The 25137-nt window shown below is 40.8% G+C and overlaps 1 protein-coding gene across 1 annotated transcript; it reads left to right on the forward strand.

The window, feature by feature from the left end:
• Nucleotides 1-386: 386 nt before the first annotated feature.
• On the forward strand, nt 387-25137 carry LOC116906855 (zinc finger protein 883-like). Its single transcript, XM_032909756.1, has 6 exons — nt 387-523; nt 3579-3705; nt 4885-4977; nt 9525-9617; nt 20775-20869; nt 21461-25137. The coding sequence occupies exons 1-6, from the start codon at nt 503-505 to the stop codon at nt 23039-23041; spliced, it is 2010 nt and encodes a 669-aa protein (XP_032765647.1). The 5' UTR covers nt 387-502; the 3' UTR covers nt 23042-25137.

The following is a 25137-nucleotide window of genomic DNA, read 5'->3' on the forward strand; positions in this document are numbered from 1 at the left end:
AGTTAGGAGAACACGGTTTAAAACTGTCACGATGCGAGTAAGATAAACACACCTATATTCAGCAATAAGTCCGTAAATCCTTCAGCTCTAGCTTCAGTGAGATTGTTCAGTACTGGGCTCTGTTCTCTCACGGGGTGTGGGTTGGGGGCAGCCCTGCCTGACAACATTTGTGAGCAAGAACTTGCTTTATTTATTTATTTATTTATTTATTTATTTATTTATTTATTTATTTATTTTTATTTTTGTTTGATTCACGCATGAATTGGTTTTGTCTACTGTCACTCGTAGCCAGTACTATCCAATCGGATGCACTAGGCTAAGAATTGCCCAATCGCACACAGAGGCCGAGGATGGAGGGCGGGCCTTCGCTGCTCCGCTGTGGCCTTTGTCTGTCCCCGGCCATCTTAGATCTGTAGCCTCATCTGGTTCTGGAGGATCGGAGACCACTGCGGCCTCTGTCTCCTGTGACAGTCGCGGCGGGGAGGCCCGCGGAGGACGCGGGATGTCTGCAAAGCCTGCCATGGTGAGTGCGGGCGTCCTGCCGCAGGGAAGCTGTCCCCGCACCCTCCGCCGCGTCCTCCTGCCCACCCCCCGCCCATCCCTCCTGCGCCTGCTCCGTTGTCAGGTCCTTGGGGGCTGGGCTGGAGGGTGGGGGTTGCTGGAGTCCACAGCTTGCACGCGAGGACTTGGAGGGAGATGGGGTTCCTTCAAAAGAGAAGCCGGGCCGTGGAGTCTGCAGTCCCTTATGTGTCGAGGAGTAGCAGCCCAGCTCGGAGGCCAGTAAGCAAAGGAGAGAGCCCCCTTCGGGACATCCCACGGATTGTGACCGCAGTTACCTAAGAGAATTTCATGAGGAGTCTGAAAGAAACAAAATCAGTGTATTACAGTGTCATCTTGTTGCTTTCTCAGTAAGGGTTCCCTGCAACTAGATGTCACATAGCATCAACGTTCAGTGCTTAAGCAAATTTTAAGAGTTGAGTGCAATTTGAAAATTGAGGTGAATGGTGCATGAGTTGGTTTACTGATTTCTCTTGTCTGAAGAAAACACGGGTCTCACCTCAAAAGGATTAGAGAGAGTTTATTCTGGGACAGATATGAGTCACCCTGTTCAGGAGCGTGTATTTAAGTTGCCCTAAATGACATGCCCCGACGTGGATGTGTTTGCACGAGTTTTTAGAGTGGAGAACAGTATCAAGGCATTTATCAAAAGACACTCGTGAACATTATCAGGTTACAGCCACGCAGAGGAAGCTGTCGCAGATACGAGATATTATCTGGTGACAGTCTTTCCTTTTGGCTTGGTGGAAGCTAGTGGTCTGTTACATGGATACATTCCCAAGTTTTATGCTGATAGTTGACATCAGGCCACATCGAATAGTAAACGGGTATTAAGGGAACCTGCGAGAACAAAGAGTTCTAACTGCGTTTGCACTGCTCCAGCTCCACAGAATCCTGAAGTTTCCATCAGCCAAGAAACCTTGTAAAGTCTTCAGAACTCATTGAGAGTCATTTTCAGAGGAAAGGCGGGACTTGGGTTTCTACTCCCTAAGAGTTCTCTGGCTGGGGAGATGGTTCTGTTAGCGAAGGCGCATGCCCTGGAACTCACGTGGCGGACGGAAAGAACTGATTCAAGCAGTTGAGGAATGATGGCAGCAAACTAGTAAAAGTCTTTCTTTTAATAATTAAGCCACCATGCTTCTACAGGAGCAGAAAACTATAGTAAAAAAAAAAAAAAAAAAAAAAAAAAACACTACAGTTTCTAACATATGCTAGTCTCAAGTCAGATCGCAGGTATTTCTGTCAGAGCGGCATGGTGTGGTGGCATACGCCGTGCCAAGTGCATGTGTGAGCAGAGGAAGGTGGCAGTGGAGGCGCCCAATGTAGCTTAAGTGAGTGTGGCCAGAAACACCTGGATGCATGCGTTATGTATTTGATTTTGATAGATTTTTTTTTTTTTTTTGGTTCTTTTTTTCGGAGCTGGGGACCGAACCCAGGGCCTTGTGCTTCCTAGGTAAGCGCTCTACCACTGAGCTAAGTCCCCAGCCCCTTGATAGATTTTTTTAAGTCATTGGATATGAATTACTGTGGCCCTCAGTTTCAGACTTGTGTATTCGGTGACTTGATGAGAAGTAGGGTGTATTCCGTATTCTGTGATTTCTGGGAATTGGACCCATGCCCTCGCTCCATCCAGACCTGTTACATACCGCTGTCCTGCACCACAAGCCGTGACATCTGCCTTTTCACAGGCTTGGTTATTCTTCAGAGATTTCATATCGCCTTTGTGCGATTGAGTCTATGTATGCTTTTCTCTGGCTGTTAATACACATCTTGTATGCATATGTATTCTGTGTGTACTGACATACTTTTCTGAAGTGCCTCTCGACTGCAAAGATACCAAAAGTGTTTTTGGACTTGGCAGCCAAGCTAATAGCATACTTTGAGAAAACTTAAGACAGTTACTCAACCTGCTGTCCTGCTGTGCTCTCACAGAGTCTGTTTAAGTTTAATGTGCCTTTAAGAGAACGGTTTAAGCAATCTTACTATACCTCGGGTTTCCCATGTAGTCAGCTTTTCAGACCTAAACTAAACGCGTGGCTTTAATCTTCGATTGTGAACTATTCCATGTCCCTGACCCAGAATATTACGTGCATGTGTTGTGTTATTTGCTGAAATTACCCAAGGGGTTGAAAGCAACAAGTATTCACCAAAAATGTCGGAAGTAACATGTGGATATGGTTCGATAACATCTGTAACATCTGTTTGTGCTTATACTTGCTATTCTGGGTCGGTAGGGAGCAGTAAAGTAACTTCTTCGCATGCAAAATTCTGTAATAAATTTCTTTTAAAAAAGATTTATTTATTTCATGTATATAAGTACACTGTCGCTGTCTTCAGACACACCAGAAGAGGGCACTGGATCCCATTACAGGTGGTTGTGAGCCACCATGTGGTTGCTGGGAATTGAACTCAGGACCTCTGGAAGAGCAGTCAGTGCTCTTAACCACCGAGCCATCTCTCCAGCCCTTAACATTTTCTGTAACGAATCCCTCATTCCTTTTCCACACCATGTTTTCTGTGCTAGTCAATAAAGACACAGCGAAACTCTTTTTTTAGGGACAGGACAACACAGGGTAAGAAATGAGACGTTCAAATTTGGGCTCTCTTTTGGTCAGTTTAATACAAGAGGGAACCCGTATTTTTAGTCCTTAATGTGTTATCAATGCACTGTAGATTTTGTTTCATCATATTTTGTGAATCCACATTAATGAAGAGGGATGATATTTACTTTGATGTTGCTTTCTTTGATGATAAGGACCGCATCAAGCTGCAGTTTCTGTAAGGCTGGAGAGATGGTTCAGTGGTTAAGAGCACTGACTGCTCTTCCAGAGGTCCTGAGTTCAATTCCCAGCACCCACATGGTGGCTCACAACCATCTGTAATGGGGTCTGATGCCCTCTTCTGGTGTGTCTGAAGACAGCCACAGTCAGGCACTAGTAAGTCATTCCTACCCAGAGAAGACCCCAGTTTTTATTCCCAAGTCTGAGGACTTGGGTTGATAAGAAGTGTTGTCGTTCCAGGAGTCAGTGTCGTTTGAGGACATTGCGGTGTACTTCACCTGGGAGGAGTGGCAGGACCTAGACGTCGCTCAGAAGCTGCTCTACAGGGATGTCATGCTGGAGAACTACAGTAGCCTGGTGTCCTTGGGTGAGTGTTCAGTAGCAGTCGCTGTCTGTTGATAAGCAGAGGAACTTTCAACCTGAGGTTTTCCTTGTAATGTTTAGCTGATGCGTGATAACAGCTTGCATTCCCAGTACGCAGTATGGCTTTGAAACACACTTAAACAAATCAGACTATATTGTATAATCAGATGATCAGACAATCAGAACAATGATCAGATGACGGTAAGCCGTCACTTAGCCATATTCTGCTTGTAATGGGAAAGTTTAAAATCATTCACCTGCTTTGAAATATTCAATCACTTGCTACCCAATCTATATTTGCTTTCATATTAGAGAGCCATAAGTTATTAATTTCTACCCACATCTACCCCAATAAATATACATTCTCTGCTCCCAATCCCCATACCTTTTTCACACTGTAGTAACCACTGTTTATTCCCCGCTATTTCTTTGAATAATAACTTTTGAATGTAACTAGAAAATTTAGCATTTTTCTTTCGCTGACATAGATCACTTTTGTATTGTGGCTTTCCTAGGGGGATGCAGAAGATCTCTTCACTACACATACAGGGAGAATCAGTGACCAAAGAAATATCCTATAACTTTCAGCTCTTCAAAGAAATGAGTTTAGTGGTGGTAAAGAACCCTCCTGGGACCAGGCAGTAGTAATGCACACCTTTAATTCCAGCAGAGGCAGGTGGATTGCTGCAAGTTCAAGGCCAGCCTGGTCTACTGTAAAAGTTAGGTGGTTCTCCCTCCTAATCCTATGTTCCCAGAAATAAGACTCAGACTCAAAATATATTTACAAGTAGCTTGGTCGTACAGCTAGGTTCTTCTCTGAACAAATCATTACTTAAGATAACCCATTTATTCTAATCTACATTCTGCCACATGGCTGGTTACCTGTGCTTAGGTATCATGCATCTGTCTCATCACATCGTCCAGGTGCATCTCCTGTGCCTGGTTCTATCCCAGAATCCTTTCTGCCTCCTGGATGTTCCACCTTTTTGCCTAAGCTATAGGCCATAAGATTTATTATTGACAGATGCCACATCCATACAGACACAAGATATTCACTCTATAGTTACTGTCTACAAGTCTCTGGTTTGCCCACTGTAGCACAGTTCCTCCCATGGAAGGGCATCTGTCATCAGGGAACCTGACTGCACATTGGCAGAAACTGTTCAAGATTTCTCATTTACAGGCTGCTGCGTGATCAAACCTGAGTTGATCCTCATGTTGGAACGTGAATTTGGGCCGTGGAGGGTAGCAGATACCTCAATCTGGAACCTTCCAGGTCAGTCAGTGCATAATGGGTGACAGAAATGCCATCAGATGCCTGTCATGGTGAGCTGGTTTCACCAAGTTCTACCTAGAGCCAGACTTGAATGTGGTTTGCTTATGAATCAGACAGGGCCTGAAGATGCTTCTCCACTGAAAACTGTTTCCCTGTTTTCGTTGCTCAAGTATATTTTGTAGAGACTTAGTCTCTTATTCGATGTCAAGTTTAGCTAGCAGATGCTTGATTTTATATTGTTTTTCCTGACCTTTCTTCCATGTCTTATCATGTTCTAAGGAGTTGAAAAGGAGTTATCTATTTGCCCCATCTTAGTGTCTATTGCTCTGATAAAACACATGACCAAAAACAAATTCTAAAAGAAAGTGTTTAATTGAGGTTTTGGTTTTGGAGGGTTACCATACATGGCAGCAGAAACAGCTGTGGATGCCCCTCTACACGTAGGTGACAGAGAGGCACACAGAGAATGACAGTAGTCCTTCGAAACCTCCAAGTCTGCCCCAAGTGACACACCTATTCTGACAAGGCCACACCTCCTAGTCCTTGGAAAACACTTGTACCAAATCTAGACCGAACATTCAAATATGAGCCTGTGTACACCATTCCCGTTCGCCCAAATGTGCAGTGCCTTGCCAGCCTAAAGAAAGATTTCATTCCGTTTAGTAAAGAAGTGAGCTTTTAACGTCCCTTGGGGTACAAAGGTGGCTTTGAGACAGCGATCACCCCAAATCTCAACCCTAGTTACTTCTTTTCTCTTTATGTCACATGAAGCTGAGCAGAAGAGGCCCTCACTGAAATCTCAGCTGCTTCACTGGGAAACTCACAGTGGCAAGGGATCTGGGTAGGGAGGGTACGTGAGCCCCAAGGCCAAGCTAAGAAACTATTTTTTTCCCATCTTTATTAACTTGAGTATCTCTTATTTACATTTTGATTCTTATTCCCCTTTTCTGGTTTCCGGGCCAACATCCCCCTAGCCCTCCCCCTCCCCTTCTATATGGGCTTCCCCTCCCCATCCTCCCCCCATTGCCGCCCTCCCCCCAACAGTCACATTCACTAGGGGTTCAGTCTTAGCAGGACCCAGGGCTTCCCCTTCCACTGGTGCTCTTACTAGGATATTCATTGCTACCTATGAGGTTGGAGCCCAGGGTCAGTCCATGTATAGTCTTTAGGTAGTGGCTTGGTCACTAGAAGCTCTGGTTGCTTGGCATTGTTTTTCATATGGGGTCTCAAGCCCCTTCCAGTGCTTTCTCTGATTCCTTCAACGGGGGTCCTGACAGTTATGGCTGTTGAAGAAGTTCAGGCAGTTTTCTTTAGGGCCGTGGCTCCTGATAGGTTGAGCACGCTGTAATGGATGGCCCACATATAGAGGGAGCACACATTACAGGCAGTGGGCTAGAGAGGGGGTGGAGAGGAGAGGAAGTGAAATTAGAGGTAGGTAGGGTGGGTGTAGAGAAGTTAGGGGGAGAAGTAGCAGTGAATACAGTCAAAATGAATTGTAGGGAATTCCCAAAGGATTAATGCAAATATAAATGTATATGTATATGTATAATTTATATTCCAGGGCCGTATGCCAGCTTTTTGAGGGAATGCAAAAGCCAAAGTACTGTCTCCGTGGACCTAGGTGTCTGTGATATGTTTTTCTTTATGGTCATGACTGAAGGCCATGGTATACTGCAGGTCACCACGACTATTTTGTTTTGAGATGGCGACGCACATTTCAAACACAGGAAACAGCTATGCTACTCTTAATATGGTGCCTGCCACTCCTGCCCATGTCACTAGAAGTAACCTTTTATCCCGTTTTAATAGATGGACATGCAAGTGTCGATATGTGCCACCTTTTCTCTGCCTGTCCCCGTGTCGATGGACGCCTACATTGAGTGTGTGTCTTGACTCTTAACCAAGCAGTGCAGTAAGGAGAAGTGACTGACACCCTGGCCTGAGACTGACTACTTCCTGTTAGCTCTCATGGCCGACAGTGGGATCATGATATGACGTGCTTGTTCTGCACATGGCTTTTCGAGGAGTATCATATGGTCATATTTCACATTAGGTTGTGAGACTTTTCAGTATTTGTTGTTTTGTAGGAACATAGATATTGTGACTGCAGTACAGGGGTGATCTTTCTTGGCGTTTTGATGGGCATCTCCCTCATGGTTGGAGCAGTACTGCGTGGTGGAGAAGTGTCTCATTTAGGCTGTCTACCCAGGTTGCATCAGATCACTTGCTTTTCTGCTGTTAAGCTGGTTTTGAATTTTTACATATTCTGAGTCTCATGCTGTCAGTATTTTCTCATTCTTAAGGCTGAATCTTCGTTCTGTTGATTCCTTGCTTTTCTGTATAGTCGATTTTCTGTTTAAGGAAATCTCATTTGTTGTTTTCTTTTTGTTTTTGTTGACTATGTTTTTGGCATATTAAAAAATACTCTGTTTTTATTGTCCCAAATGTCTAGCATGGTTTCTGTAAAATGAACATTTTGTAACTGGAATGATTCACACATAATCACTATAACCAGTTTATGTGCCTTTATACCTTTCTATTTTTGATGAGAATCTTTAAATGGATATTCATCAGAAATATTATTGGTTGTATAGTTTGTTGTATCCATGTCCGAATTAAAAATCATTCCAATACTAGTATATAAAGTAGCTGGTAGAACTTGGCTATTCTCTCTCTCTCTCTCTCTCTCTCTCTCTCTCTCTCTCTCTCTCCTGTTTGTGTGTGTGTGTGTGTGTGTGTGTGTGAGAGAGAGAGAGAGAGAGAGAGAGAGAGAGAAAGAGAGAGAAAGAGAGAGAGAATTTCATACCTGTATACAATATATTTTGATCATGTCAACATTTAGCTCCTCCCAGACTCTCTTTTCTCTCTCCTTCTCACCTCTTTTCATACCTCACCAAATTCAGTCAGTGCTGTGCTTATGAGAATGCGCATAAGCACAGACCAGGGCCATGAACTAGAACATAGGCAACCCTCCAGGGGCCACTTCGGTGAAGAATACTGGCTTCATCAGGCTTCTGCTGTTAAAGCTCTCAGATAGGAATGGGAATTTATGAGTCTGTCACCATTCATGCTGGAACTTTTGCTTCTTCCCCCCTATATAAGTCCTGTGTAGGTAATCTCAGCTGCTATGATGTCATGAATCCACTTAGCGATGCCAGAAGATGCCTGCATATAGGACCATCTACTGGGCAATAGGCGGGGTTCAGTAGCCTCATCTCTAAAGGAAAGAGACTCTCCCTCTCCCAGCAAGCATTCATTGCCAGGCACCACTCAGGGATGGAACTTTGTGCCCACCTCCCCCATCAATAGTGGGACTTTGTCTGGCTTTATCCGGCTCACTCCTGTGCTTGCTGGCACAGTTTCTGTGAGTTCTTCTTTTTCTTTCTTTTTCTTGATTTCTTAACCAAACAAAATTCATACATCAGTGCTTATGAATCAAAACATTCATTGTTTTTTATTTGAATGAATATTTGATTGCATGCATATTTGTATATAGGGTATGGTTTTGTTATCCTCCACCCCAGTTTTTTCATGTTTCTGGGTTATTTTAAAATAGCCCCTGATTTATTTAATTTTATATCCGGCCACTTTGCTGAAGTTGTTTATCAGCTGAAGAAGTTTTCTGGTAGAGTTTCTTGGGTTGCTTATGTATGCTATCATATCATCTGCACATAGTGATACCTTTAATTCTTCTTTGCCAATCTGTATCCCCTTGATCTCTTTTTGTCTTACTGTTCTAGCTAGCACTTTGAGTACTGTATTGAATAGATGTGGGGAGAGTCTTGTCCCTGATTTTAGTGGGATGGCTTCAAGTGTCTCTCCATTTAACTTGATACTGGCTGTTGGTTTGCAGTTAATTGCTTTTACTATGTTTAGGTATGTGCCATGAATTCCTGGTCTCTCCAATACTTTTAACATGAAGGGGGTATTGTATTATTTCAAATGCTTTTTCTGCATCTAAGGAGACGATCATGTGATTTTTTTTTTCTTTGAGTTTGTTTAGATAGTGGGTTATGTTAATGGTTTCGTATATTGAGCCAACCTGGCATCCCTGGGTCTTCATCAATAAATAAAATAAAATAGCCAGATATTTTTCTCTCTCTACCTAGCTCATTTTCTATGAAATCTTTTTTGTTTTACTTACTTCATTAGTTGAGCTATTTCCCCTGAAAACTTTCTGGGTAGTTGTTTTTGGTTTTTTATTTGGCTTTGTTTTTTGCTTTGCTTTGTTGTTGTTTTAATGACCTCATTTTATTCAGTGTCCTTAAATATGTGTGGTTTTTAAATTTCATTGCGTTATTTTTATTTTCATTGTATTGTTTTTATTCTTCTACTTAAGTTTAAGAAGTTATTGTTTTATGGTATTGTGCAGCTTAATGTGATTTGAAAATAATATTCCATTCAGTGAAGAATGTGAATATAAATCTTGTCTCCAAAGAGCTTCAGAACCACCCATCTTAGCAGCGCTCCTGAAGTAGACCTGCTGTCTCTTGTCTCTGGGCCTGACTTGGCACATTTGGATGAACTACCTCATTTCCTTTTTACAGGGTACTGCATGACCAGACCAGAACTGAACATCAAGTTACAGCATGGATTTGAGCCATGGAGTGGCTCAGAAGCCTCACTCTGGAGCCTCCCAGGTCAGTACACGCTGTCCTAGGGAAGGAAGAAAAAGAAAGCTTAGCATATAAAAGATCAGTTATGCTGATTGGTCTCTTTGCACCAACTTTCACCAGACCTGGCTCAGCAGAGACCTGGTCTCATGGATAATTGCTACGCAATGTTCAAAACAGTTTCTCATGCCTACCCCATGAGATCTTTAAGGAAGTACTAATACCAGTTCTCCAAGCTATTCAACATAACAGAAGATGAAGGGCCATTTCTAAGTTCCTTTCACGGAGCCACTGTTACATCAACACCGAAAGACCCATAAAAAAGGACAGTTATAAACTAGTGTCCCTTATAAAGATAGATGTCAACATTCTCAATTAAATCAAACCAAAATGAAGAACACATAAAAAAAGATTATCTGGCATGATCAAGTCAGCTTCACCCCAGAGATTGAGGGCTGAGTCAACATTGTAAATCAATATACACAATTCACATAAGCAGACTAATGGGCAGCAAACACAGGATTATTTTATTAGATGCAGAAAAGGCCTTTGACAAAATGCAAAATCTCTTCATGGTAAAAGTCCTGGAGAGACTAGGGATACAAGGAACTTACCTCAGCATCATGATGGAAATTTACGGCAAGTCTATAGCCAGTATCAGCCTAAATAGAGAGAAACTTAAAACATTTCTCCTAAAATCAGGAATAAGAAGACATGGCATCCACTCTCTACCCCTGTTCAGTATAGTACCTGAAGTCTTTGCTAGAGTAATATGGCAACTGAAGGAGGTCAAGGGGTGCAGATAGAGGGAGATCAAGGGGTGCAGATAGAAGGAGATCAAGGGGTACAGATAGAAGGAGATCAAGGGGTACAGATAGAGGGAGATCAAGGGGTACAGATAGAAGGAGATCAAGGGGTACAGATAGAAGGAGATCAAGGGGTAGGAGATCAAGGGGTGCAGATAGAGGGAGATCAAGGGGTACAGATAGAAGGAGATCAGGTAGCTTTATTTGCAGATGATATGGTCTTATCCATCGCCCTGTTTTTTATACTGAGGTGTTTTTTAGATATTCCCCGTGCACACAGAGACCTGTAGGCCATTCTTGTTGGATACTTCCTTCACCTAAGTGCTTATTTGTTTTTTCCATTGTAAATTGTAATGGGTTTTCTTTGTTGGTTGGTTTATTGTCACACGCCTTTCCCATTTTCTTTTTGTTTACTCTGTAGATAGTTCACTTTCTATTATGGAGGAACCAATACAATGCCAGTTTCTTTAAAAAAAATCCATTTGTTGAGAGAAAACTGGAGGATGGTTATGATGTATTCTAGTGAGATAAAAACTACCAAGAATGTTTACCTGGTGGAAAGGAAGAAGCATATGCTTTTGTTTCTTTGTTTTGTCTTATTTCTAATCTCAGAGAAGATACTAAAGTCACCTCACTTTTTAAGGTATTATTCATTGTTTTTACAAGAACTTTAAGATGACGATTTTTTAATTGAAAATAGGTTTTTTTCCCCTCACATACTATGTCCTGTTATTGTCTCCCCTCTCGACTCCTCCCAAGTTCTCACCACCTCCTCTCCCATCTGTTCCCTTTCTGAATCTCATGAGAAAACAAATGCTTCTAAGGCATAATTAAAATAAAATAAAGTAAGATAAAACAAAAACTAACACACTGGAGTTGGACAAGGCAAAGAAACAGAAGGAAAAGAAAGAACTCAAGAAAAGGCACAAGAATCGGAGACCCACTCATTCCCACACTCAGGAATCCCATGAAACACTAAAGTAGAGGTCATAATATATACAGAGACCTGGTACAGACCCATGCAGGTCCTGTGCACACTGCCTCAGTCTCTGAGGACATACGAGCGCTGATCAGGCTGACTTCGAGGACCTTGCTATCCTAGTGTCCTGTATCCTCTACGTCTCTTATGCTCTTCCCACCTCCTCTTCCTTGGGGTTCTCCGAATTCTGAGGAGAAGAACACTTCCCATTTAGAACTGGGTGTCCAGGAGCTCTCATTCTCTGCATAAGATCTCGCTGCAGGTCTCTGTATTTGCTCCCTTATGCTGCAGGAAGAAGCTTCTCTTAAAGATGGTCGAGCAGGAACTGAGCTGTGAGTATAGCAGAATGTCAGTAGACGTTGTTTTATTACCCCCCTCCCCTTTAAAGAATAACATTTGGTTTTCCCCCGGTCACTTGACTATCTAGTCTCTGGGTCTTGTTCACCCAAGCAGTGTCTGGTATGGATTCCGTCTCATGGAGTGGAACTTAAGTCAAACCAGACACTGCTTGCTTACTTCCACAAGCTTTGGGCCACCATTGCCTTAGCATATTTTCCCAGCAAGACGCCATTACAGATCAAAGGATTTGTGGCTAGCTGTGAGTTTACTTTTCTCTTTTGGCAGCGTAACTAGTGTACAGAATACCTTCCGGAAACAAAGACAGCAGGACACAGGGGTAAAGTCCTTTTGGGGGCCAGTTGAACCCCTCCGTGCTTGAGCAGCCGTGCAGCTGGTCTGCAGCAGCAGGGCCTGGCTCTCGTTCACGAAAAGCAACCTGGAGCCTTGACAACAGCCTGGGGTGTTTGGGAGCTTCCTCATTAGATGGGATCCAATCTCAGTACCTGGAGCTCCATGTTGTCACAAGAGATGAGCAGTTGGGGCTCTGTTTTCCTCGTTATTTGGGCCGTTTCGTCAAGGACACCTTTATAAATGCACCTACTTTAGAAGCTTCTGCTGTATTAGTTTCCATACTACCAAATGGCTCTTAACTGTGGTTGACCCTTCCTGTGGTCATCCCTCATCCCTCTCACCCCTTCCTGTTCCCACTTAACCATCCCATTTCAGACCCCTCTGTTTATCAGTTCTGTTTCTTTTTCCAAACAAGATCTATCTGTGTCCCTTAATTCCTTACACTGTACCTAACCTCTGGTTCTACAGATTGCAACTTGGTTATTGATGTAACAGCTAAGAGCTACATAGAAGTGAACGCACACCATATTCGCCTTTCTAGATCTGGGATACCTCATTCAGGATTATTTACCTGCACATTTCATGATGTCGTTTTCTTACAGGCGAGTGACTCTCCATTGTGTAAATTACCACGTTTGCTTTATACATCCTTCTGTTGAAGGACATCTAGATTGTTACAGTTTTTAGTTATTGTGAATAGAGTAGCAGTGAACATGGTTGAATAGATTTCTCGTTGAGAGGATAAAGTGTCCTTGGGTATATGGCTAAGAGTGGTGTGGCTGATTTTTATGGTAGATGGATTCCCATCTCCTGTGATCCACTGGACTGATTTCCATAGTGCCTGTACAAGTTTGCACTCCCATCAGTAATGGAGAAGTGTTTCCCTTGCTCCACATCCTCGCCAGCATGAGTTATCACTCGTGTGATATCTTAGCCATTGTGGCAGGTAGGGGATAAAATCTCAAAGTAATTGTGATTGGCATTCGCTTGAGAACTGAGGATATTGAACAGTTATCTAAGTGTTTCCCAGCCATTTGAGTTCCCATTAACCGTTGATCTTAGCGCCTCTTCAGAAACACTTTTCCTGTGTCAGTGGGTTCAAGGCCGTTCCCCACAGTCTCTTCTATCAGGTTCAGTGAATCTGGTTTTATGTTGAAGTCCTTGATCTGCAGGGTAATAAGTATTGATCTATTCGGATTCTTCTAGATGTAGCCAACCAGTTTGATGATCACCATTTGTTGAAGATACTTTTCTTTCTACTTTGTATTTCCAGCCTCTTTCTCACAAAGCAGGTGTCAGTAGATACAGGGATTTCTGTCCAAGTCTTCAATTTGATTCCACTGATCAGTGCTTTTGTTTATGTGCCAATTAAATGCAGGTTTTGTTACCATGTCTCTGTAGTGAATCTTGAAAATGGCAATGGTGGTACCTCCTGCATGTCTTTTGTTATTCAAGACTGTTTTAGTTTTCCTTGTTTTTCGTGTCTCCATATGAAGCTGAAAATTGTATCCCTTCAACATCTGTGAAGAATTGTGTTGGAATTTTGAGGGGAATTGCATTGACTCTAGATTTATTTTAGTAACGTGGCCATTTTTACTACACTAATCTTGCATAACCAGAAACATAGGACATCATCCACTATTCTGATACCTTCTTCAGTTTCTTTGTTGAATGTCTTGAGGTTTTTATCACATAAGTCTTTCACTTGCTTGGTCTGAGTCACTGTATATTATTTGCAGCCCTCATGAAGGGTATTGTTTCCCTGGTTTCTGTCTCAGTCTGTTTTTCACTTGTGTATAGGAGGGCTACTGGTTTGTGAGTTAGTTTTGTATTCAGCTACTTCCTAAAAGTCTTCATCAGCCTAGAAGTCTCCCAGTGGGATTTTTATGGTCACTTGTGTGTAATATTACAGCATCTGCAAATAAGGATGCTTAGAGCTTTTTCTTTCCATTTTTTTCTTTATCTCCTTCAGTTGTCTTATTGCCCCAGCTAAGACGTCAAGTACTATATTGACTAGGTATGTAGAGGGTGGACAGCCTTGTCTTATTCCTGATTTTAGTAGACCTGCTTTCAGTTTCTCTCCATTTAATTTGATGTTGGCCAGATGTTTGCGGTAAACTGTCATTCTTGGGTGAAATTATGTCCTTTGTATTCTTGATCTCTTCCAGGGTTTTATCATGACTGGTTGTTTGGATTTCGTCAAAGGCCTTTTCGGCCTCTTTTAATCTTTCAGTCTGTGTTTATTATGAATTCCATTTATTGATTTCTATATTGATCCTGCATCTCTGGGTGAAGCCTACTTGATCAGTGTGGTTGAACTTTTTGATGTGTTTTTGGATTTATATTTTGCGAGTATTTTATTAAGAATTTCCATTTATGTTTATGAGGGAAATTCGTCTTTTGGGGGACTTTGTGTGGTTTGGGTGGCAGGATAACTGTGGCTCTGTAAAGGAAGTGGGGACAGAGTTCCTTTTGTTTCAGTCTTGTGAAATAATTTGAGGACTGTTGACATTAAGTCTTTGAAAATCTGGTAGAATTCTGTGCTAAAACTCTCCGACCCTAGGCTTTTGGGGGTTTCGTTTTTGTTTATTTGTTTGTTTGGGTTTTTTGTTTTCTTTTTTCATTGGCAGACTTTTAATAACTGTTTTGATTTCATTGGGGGTTATAGATCTGTTTAAGTTGCTTATCTGATCTTGATTTAACTTTGGAAAGTGGTATATATTAAGAAAATTATCAATTTCTTTTCTATTTTCCAATTTGGTAGAGTACTAGTTTTTAAAATATATCCTATGGTCCTTGGATTTTCTTGGTGTCGGTTGTTATGTCCTTATGATTTTTATCAATATATTATCTCTGTCATTGAACCTTTGTGCTGTTTTCTTTCTTCTTTGTTTGTTTTTATTTTATTGATTCAGCTCTGAGTTTTATTATTTCTTTTCATCTACTCCTTTTGGGTGTGATTGTTTTTTCTTTTTTTCTTTGTTCTGGAGTTTTCTGGTCTGCTGTTAAGTTACTAGTATAAGAACTCCTCAATTATTTTTTCTTTAATGTAGGTGTTTAAGGTATGAACTTGCCTCTTAGAATCATCTTCATTATGTTCTATAAGTTTTGGGAAGTTGTGTTTTCATTTTCATTCAATTCTAGATCTTTGATTTTTGTCTTGACCTATGTTTTATTAAGTAGTGAGTTGTTCAATTTCCATAAGTTTGTAAACTTCCTGTTTGTTTCTGTTGTTGTTTTTATCCTGTTAGAATCCATAATGGCCAGATAATGCAGAGTGTTATTTCATATTTGGCTAATTTTGTAGAAAGTTCTGTGAGGTTCTAAGAAGTATGGTTCTCTCTCTCTCTCTCTCTCTCTCTCTCTCTCTCTCTCTCTCTCTCTCTCTCTGTGTTTAGTTTAAGCTGTAGTGGTATTTCTTTTATGAACATGGGTACCCTTGTGCTTGGTATATAGTTTAAGAATTGAAATGTTGTCCTCTTAGTTGATGTGTATGTAGTTCTCCATTTCTGCTTGTAAAGTTATGATTAGAAGTTTATTAAAATGGTTACACTAGATTGCTTCTTAGGTCCATTTGCTTGAAATACATTTTTCAATCACTTTTATCCTGAATTGATGTCTATCCTTGATATTAAGGTGTGTATTCTTAGATGTTGCAGACAGATGGAGCCATTGATGTTGGATGTTATCAATGAATAGTACTTTTGTATTCCTCTTACTTATTGTTATTATTATTATTATTATTATTATTATTATTTGCTGGTGGTGGTGAGTGTGTGTGTGTGTGTGTGTGTGCACTGTGTGTACATGTGTGCATGTTTTTCTTCTTTTGACTTTGCTGATCTGGAACTATTTATTACCTGTGTTTTCTTATGTGTAATTCATCTCTTCTTATCAGTTTTCTACTGGTACCTTCTGTAAGGCTGGTTTTGTAGATAGATATTGTTTAAATTTGGTTTTATCAGAGCGTGTTTATTTTCTCCATCTATGTTGATTGAAAGTTTTGCTGGGTATAGTAGTCTATGTTAGCATCTGTGGTCTCTTCGAATCTGCAACACACCTGCCCAGGTCCTTATGGCTTTTACGATCTCCATGGAAAAGTCAGGTGTAATTCTAATAGTTCTGCCTTTATATGCTACTTCCATTTTTTCCTTTGCATCTTTTAATATTTTCTTTGTTCTGTATGTTTATTGTTTTGATTATTATGTGCGAGGGCACTTCTTTTCTGGTCCAGTTCTGCCTCTTGTACTTTCATCAGCATCTCCTTCCTTAGGTTAGGGAAATATATTCTATAATTTAGTCAAAATTATTCTCTGTGCCTTCGACCTATCATTCTTCTTCTTCCTCTATTCTGATTATTCTTAAATGTGGTCTTGTTCATAGTTCCTCCAAAATTGCCTAGATATTTTGTGCCTGAAGTTTTTGTTGTTGTTTGTTTTGTTTTGTTTTATAGATTTAACACTCTTTGACTAGCATATCCGTTCCTTCTGTCATTTATTCAATGCCTGAAGTTCTCTTCTATCTTTTACATTCTGTTAGTGAGACTTAACTATGAGATTCCTGTTCAAGAGCCTAAATTTTTTATTTCTAGAGTTCCCTCAGTTTTTATTTTTCCTACTGATTCTGTTTCCATTTCAAGTTTTAAATAGTTTTTGTTTACTTTTTTTGTATGTGTGTGTGTTCATGGATTTAAAAAATAGATTTGTAAATGTACACTTTAAGGACCTCTATTATACTCACAAAATCTATTTTAAGGTTGTTTTCTTGGTCTTCAGCTATGTTGGAGTACTCAGGGTCTGCCTGAGTAAGCTTGCTGGGCTGTAGCGGAGACATATTGTCCTGGTTGTTGTTATGTGTTTACTCTGTCCTGTAGACATCTGGCATCTGGTATCTCATATTTGGAAGATTGTTATTTTAATTGCTAATATCTGATCTTGTCTTTCTTGGGCAGATGTTTTGTTTCTTGGTTTCTGTTTGCCTTTCAGGGTTGTAAGAGCGTCTGTTGGTTATATTGCCTGGTAGGAAATTCTTCTGGGATCCTGATGGTTATGGCCATCTGGATTTTAAGGAAAATGTGTTTCTAGGTATTGGGAGCTGAAACTTAGAAATGGGGATGGGCTTGTGAGAGAAAGAGAGGTCCACAGGAGGGAGAAAAGCAGCATATCACACCAGGATTGGCTTAGTCCTCTGGGAATGCAGGCAGAGATTAAGAAGAGGCCACATCAAAAGGTCTGCAATAGACATGGGGATGAACCTGGGGGATTGAACCTGGTGGAATCTGACAAGAAGTGAAGATCTGCATTTGGCCTCCTTGCTTTCTTAGTTGATGGCCTGTTGGTTCCCAGGTAGTACCTGCTGGAGTTGAGGGCTGAGATAAAGCAATGAGTTTGCGGGGGATTAGGAGGAGAAGGTGTGTGTGATCCACTGGAAATGGGAGCAGGGGTACAAAGTAGCAGCAGCTGGTAGTCTGCTGAAAAGCCGGGGACAAGACTCAGGGTTTGGATTTGGAGGATTTGAGGAACAAGTTAAGATATGTAGTTAGTTTACCTGCTTCTCTGGCCAAAGACGACAATTTTCAAAAATCTGTAGAAGATACATTATTTAAGATAAATTAAATACTTGGTGGTAATCATGATTAAAATACAAATATGAATCCAGCCTAAAAGAGCTTGTTTTTACATTTCTTTTTATTCTTGAGAACTTGAGAACTTCATATGCATCATATTCAATGATCTGCTCCTTTTTCGCCTTCAAGTCTCCTTGTGGTCCAACAGCAATCCTTCTCCCACCAACTTCATATTATATCTTCTTTCTTTCTTCTTTTTTTTTTTTGATAACCCACCAAGTCCAATTAGTGCTACATATATAAGCGTGGGTATGGGGTCTTCTCTTTCTGCATGAAAAATCTACCTGGGCTGCATCCTCAAAGAAAGAATGATGCCTTCTTCTCAGCAGCTATCCACGTCAACAGCGTCTCAGTAAGGGGGGAGGGTGCCTGTATCCACCTCATGTACGTCTGCTTTCCCTTGCTTGGCTTTTTTGTTCATTCCATGCAAGTGAACACAGCTGCTGTGAGTACAAGAGTGGGATTGGGATGGCCATGCCATACTTAAAAGGTAGCATCAGCGTTCTTAGATCCATCCTATGACTTTTATGTTCTTTCTGCCTTCTTCTTTGAGATGTTCTTTGAGCCTGGGTGGCGCTGTGGTTAATATAGATTTACTATTTGCAGATGAACACTCAGGCTCTTATTCTCAGCCCCATGACCAGTTATCTGTCTCTCTGCTGACTGCCATCTACTGAGAAAGAAGCTTCTCTGGTCAAAGTTGATAGCATCCCAGCTCTGTGGCCTAAGCAGAAATATTTAGAAGGCAGTTTGACTATGTGACCAGTTAGCACAATAGGAACAGCAACTTCTACCTAAGGGCCCTTGTCCTCTCCAGCCATAGGCTTTTGACTAGCATTGTAGTACTAGGGATTAAACAGTTTCAATGTAGTTATTAGTGTATTTGCCTGTGGAATTTCTACAAGAATGAGAGGGATATCTGAGTTTTCAGGCTAAGGTGGCAAATTAGAAAGAAGGTGGGAGAACACAAACCCGGAGAAAGGATAGACTATATTCAAGGGAGAGAAACTGAAGTGTGCTGAGGAAAATGTGTCAGGAGAGTTATAAAGGAGAAAGGCAAAGCAGAAAGGAAGTAGAAAACAATTCACAACCTGAGCTCCCAAACCTGTAATTATAAGGTAAATCCTGCTGTAAGTACGAAGAGCTCTTTTGCCAACAGAATAGCATTTTCAAACAAAGGATGGCACAGCTCTATCTAAGAGGAATCACAAAAGTCGTAAAGCCAGCATAGCTGCTTGGTAAATGTCCAACAACGCTGAGCTGAGTGATGCAATCGCCACCATCCAGTCTTTCACTCTAGCCTTAGACCGTTGCGCTCAGCTTTCCCGGATCTTCGTCAGGCAGCTGTGCTGTCACTGTTACTGTTAGCTGTGGCTGTGCCAACAGGACATACCTCTTTTCCTTAAAGTATCCCATACAGTGCTCTGGTGTGTCTGAAACTGACTCTGCTTGGCCGGCTAGGCTCGGAGAAGATAACCAATGGCATTTGCCCAATATCTTGATGTGCTTTCTAGTCTAGAGTCCTGAAAATAAGGCGTAGTCACAAAACAAGGACACCAAGGACACATTGACATTGTGAGGGAGGGCCAAGTGAGGAAGTTATGGAAGCTGCAGGTTCAGATGACAGATCACTGAAAATCTTAAGCAAAGGGAACTTGTGATATGCAAGATTTAGTGGTTTCATTATGTGTGAGAAGTGAGCCCCAGGCATTGCTTGTAGTTTACAGAATAGGAAACTGAGCCTACCATGCATGAGCTGTTTGGCCTCCAGACCCTCCTTCCAGCAACATATGCTTGAACTGCATAATGAAGTATGTCCTGATTATACATGATCTAACAGATCTAGACTTTCAGTCATCTTTCTGTAGTGTGATTTACCATTGGCTGGTTTTGAGAGCATCAAGACCACTCATGTCCCAGTTTCCTTTGGTCTCCCATAATGCAATAATCTTTGGTCTAGACTCCCCTTATTGCACAAAAGGGGGGGGGCTTTTGGAAATTATCTTGCTTGTTTCATAAACTAGAGCTTATTGATATCAGAAGGGGTGTCTTTTATGCAGGCAGTGAGGTTTCCTAACTGGATACAGCCCTGTTGCTCACAAAATAGTGACTATCTTAGCTCTCAGCCAGCATACAGCACTGAGGGTGAGCTGAGAATAAAGAGAAGCATTAAACTTAACTTGTCCTAAGTAACCCAGTCTTAGAGGACACAGATAAAATGTTGCTCTGATTAGTTGTTTACTGTCCTTCTCAACATGTTTTTACTATGTCGCTAGTGTTGTTACTCTAGAAATAAATATAGCTATTTTAAATTAGTCCTGAAGAAGTTGATGCAAGTGAAAAAAAAAAACATAGTTTTCGGAACCCCATGTAAATCCAGAAAATGAAAGCTATGCACAAAACGTAAGATAGACCTAATGAAGAATTTGAAGATAGTTGCATTCTTATTTTTTTCAGGCAGCAAATTTTCATAGGTAATGAATGTGTCTCAGAAAAAACTAAATTAATTGAATTATACTTGTATATCAATCCCTTCTCTAATTTTTATTCTTGCTTATAAGAGAGAATTCATCTATGCTTGCATCCTTAAAAAAACAAAAAGCTGTTATGGACAGCTATTAGTTTGTATGTCAAAGAGGTTCGTTGTAGAATAGCACTACGAGTACAGATAATATATTAAGAAAATGGGACAAAGGACAGATAGCAGGTCAAAGTTGATGTGGAAATCTACCGCTGAGAAGTAGATGGATACTTTCTTTACCCTACTTCTTTGAACCCAAAATAGCAAAGGCTCAAAGAAAACTGTTTACACCCTGGAATGCTTATTGGTACATTAACTCATTGAAGACTATTATATAAACATGTGTGTGTGTGTGTGTGTATTCACTTATGATATATGCATATTTCTATATACATGTTTTAAAATAATCACTTGTGATATATTAACTTAGATATTTAAGTGAATATTTTAAAACTTATACCTTAAAGATACAAAGACACTACTTATATATTTAAATTACTAAAAAGTTTGTATACCTCATAGACATTGTTGTTTGTTTCTTTGTTTTTTAATATCATTTTAGATGTCCATAATGTAAGTGCCCTGGGAAACCAAGAGACACACTTGTGGCAAGCTGAAGTCACCGGCGGCGTTACATCATATGAACAGATGGTTGAAGTAGGTATTTTGTATATCCTAAACCACATTTAGGGTCTGAACATTGAACAGTGTTCTACTCACTCCGGGACTTAATCCACGGCGCACCTCGCAGACTCTCCACCATGAGTGTGAGAAGATGCAGGCTGGAGAAGAGCCCGATCATCTCAGTCTAACTGAGACTTGTGGAGTGTCTTAGTTGCCATTTTCAAAACCAAACTTTGCCGTGCATTTTTACTGTCTGGGGCCATTGACACCCTTCTATTAAAAGCTAATTTTATTGATATATATGAAGTTTCATATGTGGAAGACCTCTAATTAAAGTTTGGTGAATATAGAAATCCTTTGGATAATGTAGCATTCACTGCCCAAGGCATGGCTTAAGTAAAAAAGGAAAGTTTTGAGTCTAATATATATGGGAAAACATTTGGTAGTAAGATTAAACTCAGTAAAGATTACAAAATATACAAAGAGCAGTACTCCATATGTAGGGATTATAAGAAATTTTTCCTTAAGAAATTAGACTTTTAAAAAAATTGGGAAGCAGATGTTGTTGATGTTGTGAATAGTCTCATATGTTATAAAGAGTGTAACAAAATCTTCCCTCTCAAGGCAGAACTACAGATTCAAGAGAAAATTCATCGAGGGGCAAAAACATGCGAATATAAAGAATGTGTGGAAACATTTTATCCGAATGCACAGCACACCAGGAATCAGACATCTCAGTCATATGAGAACGCCTATGGATGGGAGGAATGTAGAAAAGCTTTCTATTATCAATCAACCCTCACTCAACATCAACGATTTCATATAGGTGAGAAACTCTATGACTCTCCACAATGCTGGGAAATTTTCCCCTGGAAGTCCCAACTCAGTGTACATGAGACATTTCACGCAGGTGAGAGACGCTATGAGTGTGAAGAATGTAGGAAGTCTTTCCATCGGAAGGCAAACCTTATTCGACATCAGAGAAGAACACATAGCAGAGAGAAGCCGTATGAATGTATAGAATGTGGGAAAACTTTCTACTGTAAGTCAGATGTCACTCGACATCAGAGAAGAACTCACAGTAGAGAAAAACCCTACGAATGTGTAGAATGCAGTAAGACTTTCTACTGTAAGTCATACCTCATTCGACATCAGAGTAGAACTCATAGTAGAGAGAAGCCCTATGAATGTACAGAATGTACTAAAACCTTTTACTGTAAGTCAGATCTTACTCGACATCAAACAACACACAGTGGGGAAAAGCCTTTTGAATGTAACGAATGCTCGAAAACATTCTACTATAAATCAGACCTCGCCAATCATCAGAAAACGCATACAGATGATAATCCTTATGAATGTAAAGAATGTAGGAAAACCTTCTGTTCCAAATCAAGCCTCAATCAGCATCATAGGATTCACACGGGCGAGAAGCCCTATGAATGTAATGAATGTAAGAAAAGTTTCAATTCTAAGTCAAACCTCACCGAGCATCAGAGAAGAACTCATACCAGAGAGAAGCCCTATGAATGTAGCGAATGTTGGAAATCCTTCTACTGTAGGTCAGAACTTACGAATCATCAGAGGACTCATACAGTGGAGAGATTCTATGAATGTAAAGAGTGTAGAAAAAATTTCTACTGTAAATCAAACCTCAATCAACATCAAAGAACTCACACGGGTGAGAAACCATATGAATGTAAAGACTGCAACAAAGCTTTCTATTGTAAGTCAAACCTCAATCAGCATCAAAGAACTCACACCGGTGAAAAACCGTTTGCATGTAAAGACTGTAGTAAGGCTTTCTATTGTAAGTCAAGCCTTGTTAAACATCAAAAGATTCATTCAGGTGAGAAGCCATATGAATGTGAAGAATGTAGGAAAACTTTCTTCCAAAAGTCAGACCTCACACGACATCAGAGAACACACACAGGTGAAAAACCCTATGAGTGTAAAGACTGTAGCAAAACTTTCTATTGTAAGTCAAACCTCAATCAACATCGGCGAACTCACACACATGAAAAACCTTACGAATGTGAAGAATGTAGGGAAGCTTTCTATTCTAAGTCAGAGCTTACTGAACATCAACGAACTCATACCGATGAAAAGCCCTATGTGATGTTTAATATTGATTGCCAACTTGACAAGATCTGGAATCATCTGGGAGACAGGCCTGTCGGCATGCCTGTGAAAGATTATCTAGATTGAGTTAACCTTCGGAGATGTCTGTAATGATCTTTATCTGGTTAATTGAAGTGGGAAGACCTACCATAAATATGTGTGGCACTTTCTCTGGGTTAGGATTATGTACTGCATGAAAAGGGATGGCACCATTCTGTAGACTGGAGTTCTAGACGACATGAAAAGAAGGAAGGTAGATTAAGCATGAGCATGTGCTATTTTCTGCTTCCTGTTTGGTTGCCACTTGGCAAAATGCCTCAAGCCCCTGCCACCAGAATCTCTACCATGTAGGATTGGATTTCATGTGTGAGGTACCTCGAGCCACAGCAAAAAGTAACGAATAAAGGAAATTGGTTCTAAGATGTAAGGCACTGCTCTGATAAACTGGACTAGATGATATTTAGGCCATTAGCAACGGCTTTCATGGGGAATGTAGATCTGGAACTTTGGGATAATAAAATCTTTGAATGCTATGCTACAGAGTTTAATGGGCCACTGTGGTTTAAGTTTATAAGTGCAGACTGTGGAGGCCTCGCTCACAAGGTTTCAGAGAGGAACAAGCATTGTCAAGAACTGGGCTAGAGACCACTTGTGTGATCCTTTGTCAAGAATCTGGCTTCATTCAACCTGTGATCTGAGAACCTGAATGATGAATTTAAAGGAAAACTACTCATTTGTTGGGTGAAGAAAATTTCCTAAAAGGTATACATTCAGGCTGTGGCACAGCTCCTGGTAACTTCACTTATAAAAGTTTACAATGAAAAAGTTCCATTGCGCAGAAGATAGATAAAAAAATGATTAAACCTTACAGTCTCTCAAGGATTAGGAAGCTAAAGCAAGACAAAGCTGCAGGCAAGGCAGGTACGGAAGAAGAGGCTCTAGTTAGTAACAGGGATACCCGGCCCTGCCCCCAGACAATAGGAAATGTGTGCATTGCCCTCCTGCCCCACAGGAAGGGCGTCTGCTTGTAAAAATGCAGACTTATTTGAAAGAAGAGAACCGGGATTGAGAAGTCAGCTCAAGGGATTCCCTGTTCCCTGAAGACAACTCCCTAGGGAAGTGTTCCTGTAGGGTCAGCACACTGTAGGCGATAGGTTTGATCCAAGAAGACATTTTATATTTCTAACTAGCAACAGCCCTTGGAAGCTTTGTGGATACGACGTTAGTTTCATTGGCATGAAAGATGTAACACTGAGGGGTCAGGTAGATTTGTTCCAAAGTTTTGGAGAGCAGCTGAGGCTAGGCATTGTTTGTCAAAACTGGAGTCTCTACAGGAAGGCTCTGAATGCCCACTGCATGGACCTGTGACGATAAACTATAATTTGCCGTGGAGACTCCAGTATATAAGTGATGCCAAGAGCATGGCGTCATCCACCAAGGAAAGCTACAGGCATGGAGTGGAGCCAGTTGGATAGCAGAGATCGAAGGATGGGGCTTCTGAAGTACTTTGGATTCCAGGTGATTCTATTGCAAGTCTCAGATGCTGTGGACTTATTGCAGTAAGATATATTGTTTTCCCCGCTGGGTTTCAACCCTAGTTTTTTTCTTTAGGGGAATGGGAATGTTTATGCTTTTATGTATTGGAACCATGTAACTTGCTTTTTGATATTAAGGGGACTCACAGAGTATTTCAGATGAAACTTGGACTTTGGATATTAAAACAATATTGGAATTCTTGAAGAGTAGGGATTTTTAGCATTGTATCTGACCCACTTTACATTATAAAATGGCCATCAGCTTATGGGGACAAGAGAGGAAAAGTTATGGCTCAACAATGATAATCATGTCACATTGACAAGGAGTACAGTTATGGTGGCTAGTATTGTCAACTTGACAGGATCTGGAATCACCTGGTAGATGAACATCTGAGGATATCTGGGAAAGATTTTCTTAAGTTAATTGGCATGGAAAGACTGACTTTAAATGTTTGTAGCCCTATTCCATGGGCTGGGGTCTTAGACTGCATGTAAAGAAGAAAGATGGCTAAGAATGAACATCGTTCTCTGTTTTTGACTGTGGACGTCACTGGAACAGCTGCCTCAAACTTCTGCCACTGTATCTTCCCTGTCTGGATGGATTCTACCTTTGAACTGTGATCCAAAATAAATCCATCCTTAATTTGC

Source organism: Rattus rattus, chromosome 1 (assembly GCF_011064425.1).
Source record: "Rattus rattus isolate New Zealand chromosome 1, Rrattus_CSIRO_v1, whole genome shotgun sequence".
Taxonomy (NCBI): domain Eukaryota; kingdom Metazoa; phylum Chordata; class Mammalia; order Rodentia; family Muridae; genus Rattus; species Rattus rattus.

Excerpts from the sequence above, each read along its gene's own strand:
- LOC116906855 (XM_032909756.1), top strand. The coding sequence starts at position 503 with ATGTCTGCAAAGCCTGCCATG. Across the intron at positions 4,978-9,524 it reads CTCAATCTGGAACCTTCCAG|GGTACTGCATGACCAGACCA; the intron begins GTCAGTCAGTGC and ends TCCTTTTTACAG. Across the intron at positions 20,870-21,460 it reads CATATGAACAGATGGTTGAA|GCAGAACTACAGATTCAAGA; the intron begins GTAGGTATTTTG and ends TTCCCTCTCAAG.